We start from the raw sequence: 19,228 nt of genomic DNA, 5'->3' as shown, positions 1-19,228 counted from the left end.
CTTGCATTCCAAATCAGCTCTCTGGAGTTCTCTAGATGAACTGTTCCCCAGTTGTTGATGGGTAGTTTTCGGGTTTTGCACTTTCACCCTCGTTCTAGAAGGTTGACATGCTTCTCTTAAAGCTTAATTACTGACAGTAAGAAATTTAAGCTATAATACAGTATTTTTGCCTCTGCTTCTCTCGCCTTTGTCTCTGTTCACCACTTTTCCTTGCAGCCCCTAAGAACATGTCTGAAATTGAAAGCTGGGAAACCAACAAACAGTAGTCAGTGGAAAGGGAAAAAGGAAAAGTGGGGCTGGCTTCCTGGAGAACCCTGCAGGATTACATCGGAACCCAGATGGATTGGATTTGGCCCACAGGCCTAAGGTTCAACACTCCTAGTCTTAGACTCTAAGCTTTGCATGGTGGATGGACTCCAAAACTAGACAAGAATATCAGAAACTTTGTGTTTAAGATATAATAATGAAAGCATGATGGGCTCCTCAGCTTACAAAAACTAATCACTAGTCTTGCAGAAGTCATTTCTAGGCAGAACTTTCATAAAACAGAGCCCGAATTCAGAGAATGACCCCGAAGAGCAAAATGTTAGAAAAATATTAAACCTCCTGGTATATTTCTGGCTGCAGCCAATCTTCCTGGAGATTTTGCTGTGAGTCAGCAGCAGCCCGTTATCTCCCGTGCAACCTGAAAGCAGCAGTTGGGAAACAAATTCCAGTAATTTTATCAGCATGCCATTGTTCAACAAGTCCTTTCGAAGGGAGGAACAAAATATTTTCTCAGTTAGTTGGCCTCTAGATTTGTTTTAGCTTTCATGTGCGAGAGTGTGTCATTTCCTGCGCTCCCAGGGTGCTTATAAGGTCAGCACCTCAGCTGTGTCCAGTCTTTTGCCAAAAATTCAAATGCTTATAAATGAGCCTTTCTTTAACCAGGACTCTCTTTTTCATTCTCTCTTCAGAATGCCATTTCAGGGGAAACAGGATATATGATTAACAGTAGCAAAGAAGCATCAAAGCATCCTATGGGAATGACATCCGTTCCCATATAGTAACTTTGTACTTAAGGTCTACTGGCGACAGGATATTGCTTTGCAGCTAGAAATTTTCGCACAAACATATACGTTCCCAGACAAAATCCCAACATATGCTGGGTGGGGGAAGCAGTCTAAGAAATAGATTTCTGAATGCAGGTGACTGCATGTTCCTTGTTATGATGCATTGGCTTTAACCATTAAAGCCCTAAACACCTTATGACTTAGTTAAGGGGGCACCCATCTCACTAGAAACTTTTCTAGGTATCAAGATCTGCAGGAGAAGCCCTCTTGAGGACACCATCGCTTACCAAGACCCCTCAATGAGCTGATCATTGTTGTTTAATGGCAGGAGAGGTAGATGAATGGGAAGCAGTATGTTTGTTCATGCAGGAACCTATGGGTTGTTTAAACCATAGGTTGATATTACATGAAAACCAATCTTTCTTGGCCTTTAGAAAGGGTGTGAAGAAGCATCTCTTCAATCCTTGTAGAATATGTCATTTCAATATTTTGAATGCTCTGGTTTTAAGGTTTTATTGTTGTATTTAAGGTTTTTAGCATATATCATGGTATATAAAGTATGGCAATGGTATATAAATTATGGCATACAAATTATTATGATCTGTCTTCATTATCACCAGGTATTAATGCTCCTCATCCTCCCTCATGGCTACCATGTGCTTGCTTAATAAACAAGAGCAATTTTATGTAAGCCAGCTAGAAATCCTGACTGGATAGAAGACAGGATAGAAATGGTTTAAAACAAACAAACAAACAAACAGACAAACAAACAAGTAACATCACCACTGTTGTTTGAGCCACAGTGGAAGACAAGTGAACAAGCAGGTTATAATAGTGAAAACAGCAACTCCAGAGGGCGGTGGTCAACAGACACTTGGCAGGCACTTGACAATGCCTACCCTTAATGCTGGCCCTGAATAATACGGCACTGATCATAGAAAACCAGGAACCAGGAAAAACTTTCCTTGTGAGATCCAACAAGCCATTCCTCCATCCTGCCTGCAGAGTACTGTGCGGTCCATGAACAATTTTATTATTGCATAATTGGTTGATAAGCTCTAAGAATAACAGTAAGGAGATTGGCAGGGTCTACAACCCTGGATAAGCAATCAGAGGGTCACTTTGGCAAGAGAGTGGTTGTGGGTTAATCTGTACTCTATATGAATAGAATGGTCTGGTTGCTTGGTTTTTGCTGTAACAACTGATGACTGAGGCCTCTCTCCCACCCTTTGCCTTCACTATTCAGGTGCTGAATACAGTTTGGTTCTTACCCAAGTAAGAGCACCAAATTTGGATGAGAGCTCTTACAGGCCTGTGTGACCAGATCAACAGTTTTTAGTTGAGACTCAACTGCGATTTTCTCAGAAGTGTGTTAAAAGTGCACATGCTGGCATCTCAGTGATTTTCAACACCCAGTACAAGATGACCAGAGGGGGTCCAATCACAGTGTCTCAACAGCAGACTCTCTTTGTCAGGTGGGCTAACCATGCAGGGCTTTGTTAGAAAGAAACTGGAATTTACTTTATGGGAACAACTTATGCTGGTCAAGACCACTAACTTTCACGTTGCATGGAACATTTCTTTCCCAGGCAGGAAAACGCTTTCTTCCATGCAATTCAAAGAACTGTCAGCAAGTTTCCTACAGCTTTGGTCAGAACCTGATTGGTTAAACAATCTAGCAATAATCGCACAAGCCACCTACAATTTGCCAAAAACAAAACGAGTGAAAAGTAAGTTCATTAATTCCATCTCTTGCAGACCATAAACTGCCACTCACATTTCCCACATTTGGGTATTTTATAGCAATAAACAAATAAATAAATAAATAGGAATTGTGCCATTCAGCCCAAATTCTCCTCTTCCTTCCGCACTCTCACGCAGCCGAAAGGCTTCAGGTTCACGTGATCTGATTCAGCAGAACTCATTCATAAGCGTGCCATTCCTCTCACAGCTCTCCAGGTCACAAGCACAGAAGTGGCAACAATAGCTCAGACTGAGTCATACTCAAAACATCTATGAGGGGATGCTGTTTTAAGAGTAATCTGGTTTACAATTTTCCACTAAAGCAGTTTTTTTAAAAAAGCTATTATTCGTAGAGAATTCAAGACAGGAGATCTTTCTTTTAAAGGGCCAATCTATTCACCCAAGACAATGGGCTATCAATGGCCCTTCCAGCTTTGGTCTTGCTGACATCAAGAGCAGTGCATTTAACAGTTTTGGTCACATCCATGTTTGTATCAAGATAAATTGACACATAGGCAAGCCAAAAAAAAAAAGAATTCAAGTTAGGTCTAGTCATGGATGTGAATTACCAGGCATCCCATTGCTATTTCAGCTCAGGATTTTGCGCTCCAAAGCAATATTGTTTGGAGATCAAACAGTTGTCTAAATCTGCTTCAGGAAGTATACTAAAGCATGATTTGTTTTCTGATTAATGGTAAAGTTTGATTAATGTTCAAAGTTTGATTAATACACAGCAAACCAAACTGTGGTCAGGCTCATATATCATGCTAAGACATGATACAAATAAGGTGCAGTGCATTGGTTGTGCATGGAATGACCCATGGCAGCTTAACTATCAGATTTCCCATGGCTTGTTCTCCTTCTCCTCCCAGCTGCCTCTAACCTGTATCCTGGTGTCCTTCATAGCAGAAGGTATCTTGTACGCCTTTCCTTATTCTGATTGCTACCTGTTTCGATTCTCAGCCAGTTTTTTTTTCTTCAGATCCTCAAAAAAGAGCAATTTAGGGTTGCATTTTAATGGCCCCTGAAAATCAGAACTTTCATAACTGTGTCCTTAATCTGTTAAATAATTTTGTTCTGTTTCATTGAGTTTTGAATGCTATATATTGCCTCGTGTAGCTTTGGACAGAGGCAAATGCTATAAGTGCACGAGCATGTGCATATAGACACACAGGATAGCCCAAATACAGCTTGCTACAATATTTCATCAACCCACCTGTTCAGGCCGCACTTGTGCATTAATCAGGTGGTAAACCACCGTATCTGGAAGGCCTACATCTTCAAGCAGAAACTTAGTTAGATTCTCCTCATCTTTTAAGATATCCTGGATTCGTATGCCTCTTCCTGGATAAAACAAAAATGACAAGATAGCCATTAAGAGCTAGTGTGCCATGCTGGCTTGAAACCAACCATCACAGTGGTGAGCTGGAACCAAAAATCACTTGACAGTTTCAAGCAAGTCACTACTGCTGACCAACATCCCACCCTTCTTTTAAGATGGCAATAATAATACTCTCCTGCCGCACTGGACTATTGGAAGCAGTGTGGAATCATGTGTGCCAAGAGCTTTGAGCACTAAAACATGGATATAAAAACTGTTAGGTGTTCCTTTGGAAAGAAGCTGGAGTATGCAGGCCCACCATGGCCTAGGAACAGATAAAATCTTAAGACAGGCATAACTTTCCTGATCAGCCAAGGCATGGGTAAGTGTAATACTCTCTAAAGAGCAGATGCATTGAACTGCATTGGATTAGTGGCCAGCTTCATCACTGTCTATTTGACTTAGGATAAACTTTTCAGTGTTTCCCATTATTGTGAAGCTTCTTCCCACAAAATGTGCATGTAGAATTCCACTTAAATGTTTTAAACAAGTCTTGATGTCATGCTTCTTTCAATCTACTTTTAATTGTTGATGCTAATGTTCTTGTGCTTTAAATCTATGGTGACCTATATTTATCTTTCCTGATCTAGACCAGGATGCTTTTGTACTGCTATTCTAGTTCAGTGGGTGTAGTTTGGTGATTTTAAACCATGGACTTGATGATCATATAAAGAGAGAAAATATGCTTTAGAAAGTCATCTGCATTAATAAAGCTGTGTAGCACATGGCTAATATTTCTCTTTGTCCTCCAACTGCCATTCCAACTTTTAAAACTATAAAATTAGTTAAGGATGGCATCAACAGAATGATATTCTCCTGTCCTCAATTATACTCCAGAGATAAAGAAAACTTGAGATAATCAGCAGTGGATTTTTGTGTGGAAGGATTACAGGCTCGTGTCAGTTCTCAATTCAAAACAAATTCCTTGGGACAGAATACTTTAATTCTAACTGCATGTCTTCTGCACCAGGCAAGCTTGTAACCCAGCTGGGTTTTAGTGAAAGAAAAGAAAGTAGATCCTGCAAGCCCATAGTCTTTCCAATCCTTTGTTGTCCAATGCAAACAGAGAGCACCAGCCTACCTTGACATTGGCAAGGGAAGGCTGCATTAATTAATTAATTTAAACTATTTCTTGGCTGACTTCCAGGACAGAACCCCTCCCAGGATAACATATGACAATAAAACAAATAAACCTGATACCACATTAAAAATGAGAAAAACACAGTAAAACAGTAAGAGAACAATAAACGTGTAATAATAAATAGTGACAGCAGCAATCATATCAGGAGAAAGCCAAAGCAAAAGGCCTTCTTGAAATCCTACAATGATGATGATGATGATGATGATGATGATGATGATGATTATAACATTTCTATGCCGCCCCTTGCCGATGGATGGAGCAATGCATCTCCAGGAAGGACCAGAATCACTTTTTATAACATTTCTATGCCGCCCCTTGCCGATGGATGGAGCAATGCATCTCCAGGAAGGACCAGAATCACTTTTAAACTATGTCTCCCAAGCCAATCTAGATAAACAATCCAGAAGGATACCATAGACAAAACTGCAGTAAGGTCCAAAAGAACCAAGAGGGTTTTACTCTGCATATCCATTCCTTAGTATAGGTCATCAACCAGGCAACCAAGATTATTCATGTTCCATAACCAAGGCTAAAACCTGATTGGAATGGATCTAAACAATCAGAATCGTTTAACACCACTTGGAATTTTTTCTCACATAGAGTTTATCACTTGGGAGATACAAGTACCCAGCAAGCTCTTGCAGATTGTACAAGCCAGGATGGACTAGATCTGAAAGGCAAGCAGTAGGTCTCAATCCTCCAAGTAATTTGCCTGCATCTCCAAGCTGCATGAGTGAAAATATATCCATAGGATGACTGGATGGTTCACAAGCCCTATCAAACTCAGTCAAACTAGAGGTATACAAGTCAGCAAGAATATGAGTGACTTTTGCAAAGTGTCCAGCAAATTGCTTACAGCAGCCTTTGAGGTTTCATATTGGGTTCTAAAACTTCCACCAGGAAGAACTCCGCTGGATGATATGCAGCAGATGCAATGGTGATGGTGAAGCAGATTTTTTTTGCAGGTATCACTGCTACAGCATTAGATTGCAAATGGATTCTTACCTGTATTTAAAGTATTTCTTATGAGTATTTCACCATTTGTGCTTTGGTCATCAACACATTCATTTCATCAAACTCATTTCCTCAGAATACCAAGGAACTGACACAGTTCTACAATTAGGTCAAAGATGCTTGGGTGTGAACATATTGATGGCCTAGGTCATCTCTTCATTCCAGATTTACAGTGCCTAATTATGAATCTTTCCAACAGAGGAAATGTATCACACACACACACACACACACACACACACACAAAGATTAAATGGAGAGTGATTTGAATAAAATTTACCTGTACTAACTTATATGTATAGATGTAAATTTAGGCATACTAATTAAAATTTAAATAGAAATAGAGTATAAACCACCACAATGTGGAAGACTATGACTAGGGAATGGTTTGTTCAGTTCTCCCCCCGCCCCCTGCTCTGAAAGTTAATGGGCAAAAGTTCTTATGGTTCTTTTTTATTAATCTGGAATTGGGCAGGACAGGACAGACTTTCCAACAGAGGACTCAAGCAAAATATGGTCCTCTGGCCGCCTTGAAACAAGGGACCGCCCTCTGTAACTCGTACATGTTCTCTGGGTTGCATGCATGTTAGAATCGCTGCATGGAACAAAATTGCTGCTGGTAGGTTTTGGTTTTCCATTAAGGAGGGAGAATGAAGATAGAATAAGTTTAGAAGCAGAAGGCATACTCAGAAAGTTTGGGAAACACAGTTCTAAAAGAAGTGCTTTCATTTCAAAACAAACAGCATTTAAGAGTTTTTTAAAGGCACTTGAGTGTGAAATGGCAGCTGTATTACACATTACACAAGAGACTTGGCATGTGAACCACACTTGTTTATTTTTCCGAATGTTGAAAGGGCTTGGCATGCTCATAAAATGCAGACCTGGGATTTCAAAGAGTAGAGGAAAGTTCTAAAGGCCTGGAGTGTGGCCCTGGAACTGTGAGCTTCAAAGCTCTTGAGTATGTTGTTAGTGTGTCTGTATATATGTGAGCCACTTACTATTCGGATTTTTTAAAAGTTCATCTCCTAAAGACAGTATCAATTGCTTTAGTTCCTGTATTATAGGGAGTCCTGAATCTCTTCAATTATTTTCTCATCATCAGGGATGGATTAATAATTATGCTGAATAAACCACAGCATAGACCTCTCTTCAATCAAACTAGTATATCTGCTGTGGTCTAATTATTCATATGCTTGCCTGTGGCTGCTCCTTGCAAACCTTTTGAATTTTCCAGCTTAGAACATTGCATCTGCTTCCTCATCGGTCAAGAAAAAGTGGCCCTAATCTCCAACAGAATTGTGTATGAATAAGCATTCCTTCATTTTCATCACTTGATATTTGCAGTGTCAAGTGGCAGCATATGTATGTTGCACAACCTTCACAAATCAGCTACCACAGACAGAGCTTTCCTATCACCGCTCAACAGAAACAGTTCATATGTTGGACTTGCGATAATGCGAAAAAGTATTGGATTAAAATACATAAATGGCTTGAGGAAATGTTACAAAACTCCTTAGCTTTTAAACCTGAAGTCTTCTTATTAGGCATTATACCTGTTGATATTAGTCAACAAGAAATGTACTTGATTTTACATGTAATTGCTGCAGCAAGGATTGCATTTGCTCAATACTGGTAAAGTGAAGAACCACCCACCGATGAACTCATCCTAAAAAAGATCTTGGACTGTGCAGAAATGGATAGATTGACTTTGTCATTGAAGGAGAAAGAAGATGCTGATTTCTATCAAACTTGGGACTCTTTTTATTATTGGCTAGAGAAATGGGACTTTGTATAGATTTAAATCTGTTTCTAAGTTATCATAAATGGAAAAAAATGTGGGGGCTGACCCAGCAGGTCCGATGTTTCTGATGATTGATGTTGTTTTTAGTTTTTCTTTGTTTTAGGGTTATAATTTTGAATAAAACTTGCTATAAAAAAAGAAACAGATCATATGTTCATGTGCAAGTGAGGGTGTAGAGGAGGGAAATGTGCGTGTGGCAGGTGGCACAGCTCAGTGACTTTTTCAAAAGAAGGGTGCTGATGTCATCTGCCTCAGCACCAGTATAATTGATGCACTTTCCTTGGTCTGACAAGTGAAAGGGGTGATGATAAACCAGTACTTGTGACAGAGTCACATGCTAATCAGTCATGGACCTTTGAGAGTCCAGCAATAACTAGAGGGCTATCCCTGCTGTAAGTTGTGGAGTCAACTAATCTCTGTTGCAGGCCACAGTTTAGACATGAGTTCACATTGGGTTGTTCTGTATTCTGGTGCTTTCTTGTAGGCTGCCAAGTTGAAAAGGATGCAGAAGCAGAAATCTGAGTAGGATTGTAGCCAGAGCTGGATGGTGTGATGGGGCCAATGAAGGGTAAATTTTAGAAAGGAAAGGATGAACAAGGATGTGGCTTCACAGATGAGAAAAAGGTAGGGAAATAGATACGAAACACACAGCAGTGAGTATGGAAACAATCAAAGGCCTAAACTACATGCTATTTTATATATGTAGTATACAGGTGATCCTAGCTTTTGTTTTACTTCAAAGTAAAAATTCAGATAGAAACTGCTGTGTCCATGCAGGGGAGATTTAACCTTCCTCTCAACTACTTCCCCCCATATATTCATTCTTCCCTGAGTTGGGTCTTAGAACCCTACCATCCCATGGTTGTCCTGATCCAGACTGGGACCCTGTACTCTGAGGCAAAAAAGAAAGGGACAATCAACTGCACATAACACATTTAACATATTGTGTTTAGCCCAAAGGCCCTTGATGCAAGCAAGGCTTCCAAGACAACACCAGGAAAACTAAAACCTGGCTGTCACACAGATGAAAAGTATTTGTATGAGATTTAAGTGGATAATATATAACTGTCAGTTAAGTTCAGTGGAAGGAAAATATTAGGCACTTTTAAAAAGAAAGACATCAGAACTGATAATTACCTGCAATCCTTTCAGGATTCGTCCTCATGGTTTCCATAAACTGGGTGATGGTGCGTAATTCTTCCCAGAGTTTGACTAGTTCTGTTTCATGGCTTTCCAGCAGTAGTTCTTGAGCATCTTGGTACACTCTTGCTAAACTGAAAAATGTGTGTGTGGAGGGGGGCAGGGAGAAATACTGGTTAGCATTTGGCACTGTATTTTCTAAAATGGCTTTCCTCAGCTGCTGTTTCTCTGAGACATTGGGAGGTACAATCCTATGGATGTTTACTAGCATTCCCTAGTCAACAACTCCCATGTTGACTAGGGAATGCTAGGAGCTGTAGGCCCTTTTCTGTCTAAACATGCAGAGGTTTACATCCTACATGAAGCAGCCAGTCAGCCTAGGGCAGCAAGAAGTAAGTGCTGCTGCTGCTGCTGCTGCTGCTAAGGTACTGAATCAGGAAGATAAGAACGATTGGAGGGGCTTCAGGAGGGCAATTGTCTTTAGCTAGAGTAGCCACATACATGTCACCCCACAAAAAGGGATATGCATCACCAAAAAGAGAATAAAAGAGGCTACCATTTGCATAATATTTACATATGCAAATTTACATGTATAAGTGCTAATGTAGGCGTAATTACTTTACACAGAAATGCAACACTTCTCACTGTAGTGGGAAAGGCTGACTAAATGTCTTGTGTGCCTAATGCTCAGTCAGTTGTCCGGTTGCTAACTGCTGGTGGGTGACTTCAAGGACCTGCTTTGCTGTCCTTCCTTGCAGTGCTTTGACTTTAAAACAGACTTGAAGTGGACACCTTCAAATACAGTACTGCCCTCTGCCCACTCCACAGAATAGACTGTCCTCTGTAAATTAGGATACCTGATCACCATACAATTTGCCACCTAAGGTGGTTGCCTCATTTTGCCTAATAGTAAGGCTGACCCTGTGCTTAGCCATAATTAGGAGTCTGGAAATCTTTCCCCCTCTCTCTCCCACACAAATCTCCCACCTTCTATTTAAACATCATCAGTAGTGTTACATCATTAGCAAAGCTAGCATTAACTATGGCCAGCTTTAAGCCAGTTGCAAGCAAGGTGTGATGTTGGTTACAGGGCTCAATTAAAGACTTACTTTCTACTTTAGTACAGACGTAATGCCTCACAATAAATAATAGTGGCAAAAATGAGATGATAGGGATAATTATTGCTGGAGAAGGGAAGACCCCACTAGCAATTCCTGCTTTCTAAAACAACTTGAGACAAAGCACTGTTCTGCTCAGCTCACACCAGAAAAGATTCTGCAGTGGCAGCTGCCAACATCACTAAAAATATATGTGTTTAAAAGAACTGGGGCAACACAATATCTGGGCTTCATATACTATCTGTGTAGATTTTGAACCATCACTGGATTCATGAAAATCAAAAGCTGCTATTACCCTACCCAGCTTTGTTTTGATGCTATAGGATTTCCTTCCCCAATCTGCTGCCCACTAGATGCGCTGGACTGCAATTACCATCATCCCCAGTTAGCATGGTGAGAATTGGAGTGTTACATATTTAGAAGCCATAACTTTGGTGAAAGCTGGTACAAGGCCTTCCATTTCACCCCAGTCTTTGACAACATTGTTTAATTAGAAATTGTTCAAAAGGCAAGGGAGCATCTGAAAAACAACAAATACCTTATGTAATATTATAAAGATAAAAACTACTTTCTGAAAAAGAGCCCCTATATCATCAGCTGTCTCTTCCTCTCCTTGTCCCCGAAGCACCACCTCCAAGATCACTGTTGGACCTTGGTGCTGCAGCCAGTGTGATGCTCTCTGAATTTGGATGCTCCGAATTCAAAGTCCCAACTCCAAGCTCAGAATGAGTCCCTGAGTTTGTCGCTGGAACTCTGAATTATCCTGTGGCTGCCTAAACTCTGCCTGACACACATCCCACACAAGTTCCGCCATTTTTGCACCTCACAGAATTGACCCACTGCCTGGGCTTTTGGGTGCTGTTTTCATGCAGCCATGTTCACAAAAAGGAAGTGAACTCCTATAACACAGCAGCCCTATTTTCTTCTTTCCCAAGATGCAAGAAGCACTGTTTGCTTACATGGAATTATTATAGTTGGACACAATACCAGGAGACTCTCCGCGGGTAGGACTTCTGAAACAAGGATTGTTCATGGTACAGAAGATGCCCTGTAACCATGGCAGGGCTCCTGCAGAGGGCATGGCTTTGTTTGGGAAGTGACCTTGATAGGAGAAACAAAAAGCAAACAATCAAACATTGGCATCAGTAACTCAAACCACTTCAGATGAGGACAGATCACTTGTAGAAGGCGCTTTATCAGAGAAAAGAGTTACTTGGCAACATGAGGCCATCACTATATCCACAGGCTAGGTTTCTAACTTAAGGCTGATTCACACAACTAGTTTGGTGGATTAGCTTGCTTCCCGCATGTCAAAAGCTAGCATGACAAAGCAAATGGTTTTAACACAGATTTCTCATCCACATCGTGCTTTTCCTACATATTTGAATGTATTCTAACACACAATGTATTCTAACACTAATCCCTTTAATTTCACTGGGCACATAGTTAAGGTCAACAGTGAATGATTTGTAGTGCTGAAGTTAATTTTAGGGGAAGAACTATCTCAGTCCTTCTAAAGTATATTTTATTGCAACTATATTTTTGTTTAACAAGTTAGAGATTTTGATAGATTTAGGAACTTCAGACTGGATGGGTATAGATGAAGGAGCGCTTACATCCATATTTGCCCAGTCGCCCCCTGAGATCGGCGGGAGAGGCCCTTCTCCGGGAGCCCTCCGTGAGAGAAATTAGGAGGGTGGCTACTCGGAGAAGGGCTTTCTCAGCGGTGGCGCCTAAGTTATGGAATGCGCTCCCCAGAGAGGTCCGCCTGGCGCCGTCGTTATTTGTTTTTCGGCGCCAGGCTAAGACCTTTTTATTTAAGCAACATTTTAAGTGCTAAATACAATTGAATTTTATCTGGCCAGGGCGGCTTATTTTATAATGTGAGTTTTAATCAAGATTATTTTATATGGATTTTAACTTGTTTTATCTATGTTGTAAGCCGCCCCGAGGCTTCGGCGAATGGGGCGGCATAAAAATGTTTTAATAAATAAATAAATAAATAAAAGTATTGAATTTGCTAAGGTGAACTTTAACATGAATTCCTTAAATTTAGGAGTGAAATGTAAGCTTTGAGTTATTAAAAGTTATTTGGTAACATTGAAATTCAAAAGTGAAATATGAAAAATAAATTAAAATACATAACCATACATTTGAAATAAGTGCAAAATTTTATTTCAGCTCTAATGGCTTTGCAATTCCCAGCTTTGGTCATAGTAAAGTTAGAGGCCAAAATAAGGTCAGTAATAAAATCATAATGTCAGAGCAGTTCAAGCAGTTCACATCATATGGATATCAACTTTCATAAACAGCAGTACATGATGAAAAATCCAGACCAATATTTCTTCCTGTTTAATAAAAGAAACAAGGTTGTATTGCCAATGTTTTCAGTAGAAATAGCATTTGTATCTTTTGGTATATGACAAGAAACTCTTAGAAGGAACAAGAGCATATGGTGATGAGGCTAGAACTGCAAGGGTAGATTAAATGAGCAGGAGAAGCCAGGTGCAGGAGTAAAGGACAAAACAAATTACAAAACTTTATCTACTAGCACAACATTATGGGAATTACAGAAAAAGATATAATCCACTTTGATCAATAAAGCCCAATATGGTAAAATTATATAATTGCTATCATATGCAGTACCAGACTTTCTACTAAACGTTTGGTGTAAGAATCTAACTACATGTTAATGGAAGGTTCATAGGTTTCCATTAATTTATATTTCCTCACTAACAAATAGCTGGAGGAAGAAACACACCATGAACTACGATGTCATAATATTAACCTTTTCACAAATCCCACATGCAGCAGCCAGTGATGGAGAGCGGGGATAAGGAAAGAACCGTTCTGTGGTAGCTTTGCACTGCCGAAATTAGGTTCCATCAGGAGTTCATCCGGAAGACCCACTGTTGTCACTGGCCTTCTTATAAACTGAATGTGGCAGGTTTTATTGCTGTTATGTTTTTATAGTGTTTTTTACTACTTTATTGAACATTTATTGCTTTTCTCTGTTTTTATATATGTTTGCATTTTTATCTTACACCCTGCCTTGAGAAGTTTATATCTTTATTGGTAGCCTAAAATAATCTGAAGTAACTAAAAAATATTATCCTGATAGTATCACACATGCTTTCGATCTGGGGTACTTTTTCACATTACAGATGATGTGCTTACATTCATGTTGGCGATAGACTGGGTTAACACTTCTCAGCCAGACTAGGACAAGAAATAAAGACAAAGGCCATAAAAGTTCAATCAGAAGACGAAGCTGAAAAGGAAAAAGCCGGATGCATTATTTAAACATTCAGTCAGGAAGTCCATATGATAAAGCAGAAGCCTGCCATCCTAGTATATAAAAATGCTTAAAATTAAACACCAAAGCAAGGAGTAACAACTAGGTCACCTCCAGATGTTTTGGCCTACTACTCCAATAAGCCCCAGACATCATGGCCAATGATCAGGATTCCTTGACTGATTTTATATTGCACACTTCTATCCCAGTAAGGCAGTTAATAATACAAACCTTAAATTCTTAAAATACAAAGAAAAAATACTTAAAACACATCATAAAAGCATAAAAATATAACAGTAAAATAACTAAGCCCTGCATCAAATTAAACTCCTTAAGCAGCTGGCTAATTTATAAGCCAAAAGTCTGTTTGAATAAAAATATCCCCTTTTCCAGTTCCACTGACATGACTGTTTTCATGAGTGTAAGGACAGATCTGGAATCAACGTCTATTAACAGTATACTCAGCAGTAGAATGATAAAACTGAGGCTGTCATTTGAAGCTTTTGGCACATCATGAGAAGGCAAAACTCCCTGGAGAAGACAATCATACTAGGAAAAGTCAAAGGCAGAAAAAGAAAAGGAAGATCAAACAAGAGATGGATTGACTCTATAAAGGAATCCACAGCCTTGAATTTACAAGAGCTGAGCAGGGCTGTCATGGAGGGCTTTTATCAAAAGTCAGAGATGACTTGATAGCACATAAGAACAACAATAACATTAAGCCAGTGTTGGTCACAATCTGTCATGGTGGATATGCGAAAAATCCATTTTGGGGGTAGGAATCCATTAGATTTCCTGGGCTCAGCTCCCTGAACTCCAGTCTGCCTTGTTGCATCCATGAGTCTGAGTTCTTGGTGAATTTGCACGGTGCTCATCAGGAATCAAGCTCAGTGTGACCGCAGGGCTCCTCTTCCATGTCACATGCCTTTGTGCTGCACACGATGTGGAAAGAGGTTGCCAGTTTTGTTCTGCGAGTGTGCATGGACTTCCTCTTGGCTCAGCTCACTTTCTAAGCCAAGGACAGGCATGACAGGAAATCTATTAATGCTAGAGAGATGCATTCCATAGAACGTTCTGCAATCCTAATTTAGACGTGACGTTAATTGCATGAATGCAATTATCATTCACCCTTTTTATTGCGGAAATAGCAGCCATGGGAAAGCCTGGGAAATCTCTGAGTCAGGGACACCCCCTATTTCAAATGCAGACACTGACCAGACTGAAAATTTAATCTCTGTTTCCTTGCTGGCATCTTGCAGGAGCCAGAGTAGCTTATGGCCTGTGGGACAGGTGGTGTGGTACATGCAAATGCACTCATGCACACATGTGCACACACACACACAGAGTTCTGTCTTCTGACACCTTGCTGCTTCTTCCCACCACCTGAATCAGCTGTGTTACTGTGTATAATATCTGAAGTGGCTCTTAGACCCTTAAACATTTTTCTGTTTAAATTCAACTTTCATCTGCTTTGTATTTGAGCAGAAACCTGCGTTTGTTCATTTATTTTAAAATTTTCTATACTGTCCTTGTACCAAATTGTCTCAGGATGGTTTTGCAATAAAACAAAGTAAAGCACAGCATTATTTCTATACAGTAAAACCCCAACTAAAATAGCAATTCAAGCCTTAGAATACTGGGAAAATAAAAAGATTTTAGTCTGGCCCCAAAAAGAATAAAATGTTGGCTCCAGGTTCATATCTGTGGGGAGTGTATTCCATAACCATAATTTAAATACCTGGACCTGCCATTGTCACATCTGGGGTGCTTCTAGGCAAGGATTTTATAATACACAATTGCCTCAAATGCAACAATTCCATCTTTTGTGCTTCCACAAAAGAACCAAGTTTACACAGAAAAAGGCCTAATACTCCCACCATGGCTGGCTGTGGCATTCTGGGACTTGTAGAATGCCTAAAGATGAAAAGAGTGTGCCCTAACTAAGGAAAAAATGAATATCTGCACAATGCCTTTTGGCTTGTAGCACTAGGAAATGTACGTGATCTGGAAGCACCCCTCCTTTGGCTCTCCGATGAGCAGGGCCTCAAACTAACAGGGCCCTCAGAAGGCCAACTCAAGTGCTGAGTTGTTGAACTGGAAATACCAAGGAGTGGATACAGGCCCTTTACATGGACAGCTGGTGCTCCATCACTGAGCTATGGCTCCTTTCTTCCATCCAGCCAGCTAGGATCCTGGTTAGAGCCCACACATTATGGCAAGCCTACATAGTGTCAGCTTCAAGTGCCAGTGTAGTGCAGCCGTTTGAGTACTGGACTGGAATCTGGGAGAGCTAGCTATAAAGCTCAGTGGGTGACTTTGGGCCAGACAATCACTCTCAACATAGCCTACCTCACAGGGTTGTTGTGAGGATAAAATTGAGTGGAAAGGGATTGTGTAAACAACCTCAAGTTCTTTGAAGAAAAAAAAATCATGGGAAATAAATAACTCTCAAAGGGCTCCCTGTGGCATCCCCAGCTGCTACTTCTTCATCTTCCTCTTCCTCATCATTGTTACCACTTGCTTGCTTGATAGACGACGTTGTCAGAAGACAACGAGGCCGGGGCATTGGCTGTTCCTCCTTCTCATTGCTCTGACTTTGTGGGCCAAAGCAAGAAATAGCAAAACAAGCCCATCCAGGAGACTCATCAGTGGCCCCTTTTGGGTGTGGGAAATTGGCAGGTGTCCTACCGTGGTTCTTATCAGGAACGAATGTGTGAACAAATCCCCTGCATATACGTGTTTTCTTATGTAATGCTTACTTTGTGTGACATTGGTGAGGTTGCAATGTATTTAAGTAGGCCTGAGGCCTTGTTTTGGTCCTGTGTAGCCAGGTGGAAAACAGTGGCTTGGAAAATGATTATTAGGGAAACAATAGCTAATATTTGGTGTTAGACTGTGAAGGCTGAGGGAACAGGCTGCTGTTTGGGGTATGGTGGTTTAAAAGGATAAGAGAAAGCTGAGAAGCAAGTGAATTCCTAAGGCCTGAATAGTGAGCTGTTCCTTCTCTTAAGGGACAACCCTAAGTGGCTGCTGAAGATGAAAAATTAGGAGCATATGACTCTGCCACGTCAGGAAAAAATTCTAAAATGTTGCCAGAGCAAGGCTATAAAAACAGGTGATAAAAACTCAGATACATAGCCCAAATAGCTAGAAATATAAGTAGTAGGGATTTGGTCCAGAGGAAGATTTTATGTAGAACCTGCACCTTTCTGTAGGTTTAGGCAATTTCACATCAGGTAAAAGAAGTAATTCAGAGGCTGGTAGTAGCAACAGGATTTCTTGAGGCCTGAATGTTAGTCATTAAGCCTTCTTTTGAACCACCTAAAGTAAATACTAGTAACCCTTTGTGTACAAAATATTGTTTCAATAAATCACTTGTTTAATAGTTCATTTTATCTCTAATGCTTTATGGCATTTCATGCCTAACCCTCCTATACCAGCTACTAGGAGATTTAAAGCATTCCAAGTAAATTGATAGCAGCAGAAAAGGGTCAGTATGTGGAACTCTCAGTTGTACTGGCAGGGAGTTCCTTATTCCCTGAAATATAAGTATTTGCTATAACTATGAAACCTCATAGGTAGGACTACCCAGTGATGGAGCAGCCCCCCGCCCACCCCAGAAACCGTGGCAGTGCTGGAGAGAAGCTCCCATAGATGCTGAGCAATGTCTTGTTCATAACATCTAGACAAGGATCTGGATTCTATCAGTTCAAGTAGGCTGAGTGAGCATTGTGAGATGGACAATGATGAGCATATGGACTAAGATGAGTATATGCCTTTACACAGACCATGTGAATGAATGTCTCTTTCAAGAGACCATAGGTCTGTATATTCAACAGGGGTCTTCCCATATTCAAGCAGTTTCATCCATAGCGTCCTAAACATACTGGCCAGAATTTAACAGAATTCTTATGCTCCCACTGAATATTTTCTGCCCCAATTCCCTTCTCTAAGCATTGGGTTTGGCTAAGCCTATTAAGAGGGAGCCACCACTTAAAGAAGTGCTTAAACATAGCATTTTTTTAAAAAAAGGTCCTGAAATGAACAGTAATGCTGATTTCTGGAAGGAGGCAGAAGCTGGAAGGGAGCTTCACTGACCTGAAAGTGCTAAATCACAGTTCAACAAGCAGTGGGGTTTCTTTGTGCCATGCAGTTGATAGTGTATAAGAGAACTGGTGTGGGCATAAGCACTCCATTGGATTCTGCCCATTAAATTCTAAGTCACTTTGGGGCTCTATTTGTCTGAAAGGTTTATAAGTTAATCAAAAATAATCAAACATTTTGTGTGCTTTGGATGTGCACAACAAGTTCCTGCCCTGTGATGAACTGAATCACATGAAAAGTGATTCAGTTATTTTGGATTGCTGCTTCCTGTAGCAAGAGTCCATTTATTTTTATCTGCCCAGTACGCCTGTTGGTTACAAATCTAAAGTTAACTGAATTTCAAGAGGAAATGAACTGTATCTACAATTTTCCCTGTCATTTGGAGGAGGGGAGGGGAGGGATGGGATTGTGGGTGTTATTGTGTCTGTGTCTTCATCCATGGAGAGGCTTTAAGGACAAAACAATTCAGTACACTGAGTTTTGTTTTTGGTTTTCTTTTTGTCTGCATGATGAACTCAGTTTGAAAATACATTCTGTAAAAGTAGTCTGTGTTGGATCCAAATGGATTAAATGACAATGCAATGTGTTTCAGTACATATTAAGAGCCTGTGAAATATACCCACTATTTGAGTAAATTACGTGTCCATCTCAGAGTTAATTTAAGCACACACAAACATGCTTAAGGCTTACCTTCTGCCGTTTCCGAAGTATCCAGTTTTTCCATAGCAGAAGACTGACCTGCCTGCGGAAACTCATTCTTCTTGTACGCTGGCAGCATCCCAGACATGGAGAATAGAAATTCTTTGCAGTTATCTCCTCACGCACAGCTGAATCCTGAAAAGAAATAAACTTATAAGCAGATGTTCCTGTACAGGCACAAAACTTCTTTGTGCATGTGTAGCAAGGGAGGGGTGTTAATAAGAACTATAAACCATCAAAACAGAAGTTGTAACTCGATGATACATTGGCTGCATGCTGCTATGCTAGTAAACAATGTGATCTGGAATTGCCAATTCTGTGCTTGTATCAGTGTAGTGCCAGGAGCACAAGACCAACCCAAGACATTTTGCTTCTGGAAGGAAAGGATAGGATAGCATCCTCCTCATATTCCATTTACAAAAGTCAACTGGTTTGATTGGCATTTGAATCTTATTGATTTAGTTAGATATTTAATTTAACTTCTATGCTGCTCCATAACCTGAGGGTTCTCTTATTTCAACGCTGGAGAAGGAACAACTTCCTCTGCTGTACCTCTTAGAGGCTATTAGGAAGGCTATGTGGCACACACAGCATTGTCCTTGGAGGCCTCACTGCTGCCTAAAGCAATTGATTCATCCTGCCTAATGATATTGCCGGCCTGATATAATCTGCAGCCTTCTTACTCAAAGTATTGGTAGAAATCTGTTGTGAGTACTTGGTCTTGTAGCTGGAAGGAATATATC

At 40.3% G+C, this 19,228-nt stretch overlaps 1 protein-coding gene across 1 annotated transcript in view; it reads right to left on the bottom strand.

Annotated features, from left to right (window-relative positions):
• The window catches only part of ABCA4 (ATP binding cassette subfamily A member 4), a 125,067-nt gene extending 106,184 nt beyond the window's left edge, over window positions 1-18,883 (bottom strand). The window contains exons 1-5 of the mRNA XM_044432251.1: window positions 18,477-18,883; window positions 13,565-13,658; window positions 11,347-11,488; window positions 9,267-9,403; window positions 4,012-4,139 (exon numbers count right to left, since the gene is read on the bottom strand). Coding sequence (XP_044288186.1) covers window positions 4,012-4,139; window positions 9,267-9,403; window positions 11,347-11,488; window positions 13,565-13,658; window positions 18,477-18,542 — 567 coding nt within the window. The 5' untranslated portion in view covers window positions 18,543-18,883. The remainder of the gene's footprint in view (window positions 1-4,011; window positions 4,140-9,266; window positions 9,404-11,346; window positions 11,489-13,564; window positions 13,659-18,476) is intronic.
• Between the last annotated feature and the right edge of the window lie 345 nt (window positions 18,884-19,228).

The sequence above is a fragment of the Varanus komodoensis genome, unplaced genomic scaffold (assembly GCF_004798865.1).
Source record: "Varanus komodoensis strain SLA01 unplaced genomic scaffold, ASM479886v1 scaffold24, whole genome shotgun sequence".
Lineage (NCBI taxonomy): Eukaryota > Metazoa > Chordata > Lepidosauria > Squamata > Varanidae > Varanus > Varanus komodoensis.
The sequence above is the reverse complement of the archived record's forward strand: the minus strand, read 5'-3'. Positions and strand labels throughout refer to the sequence as shown.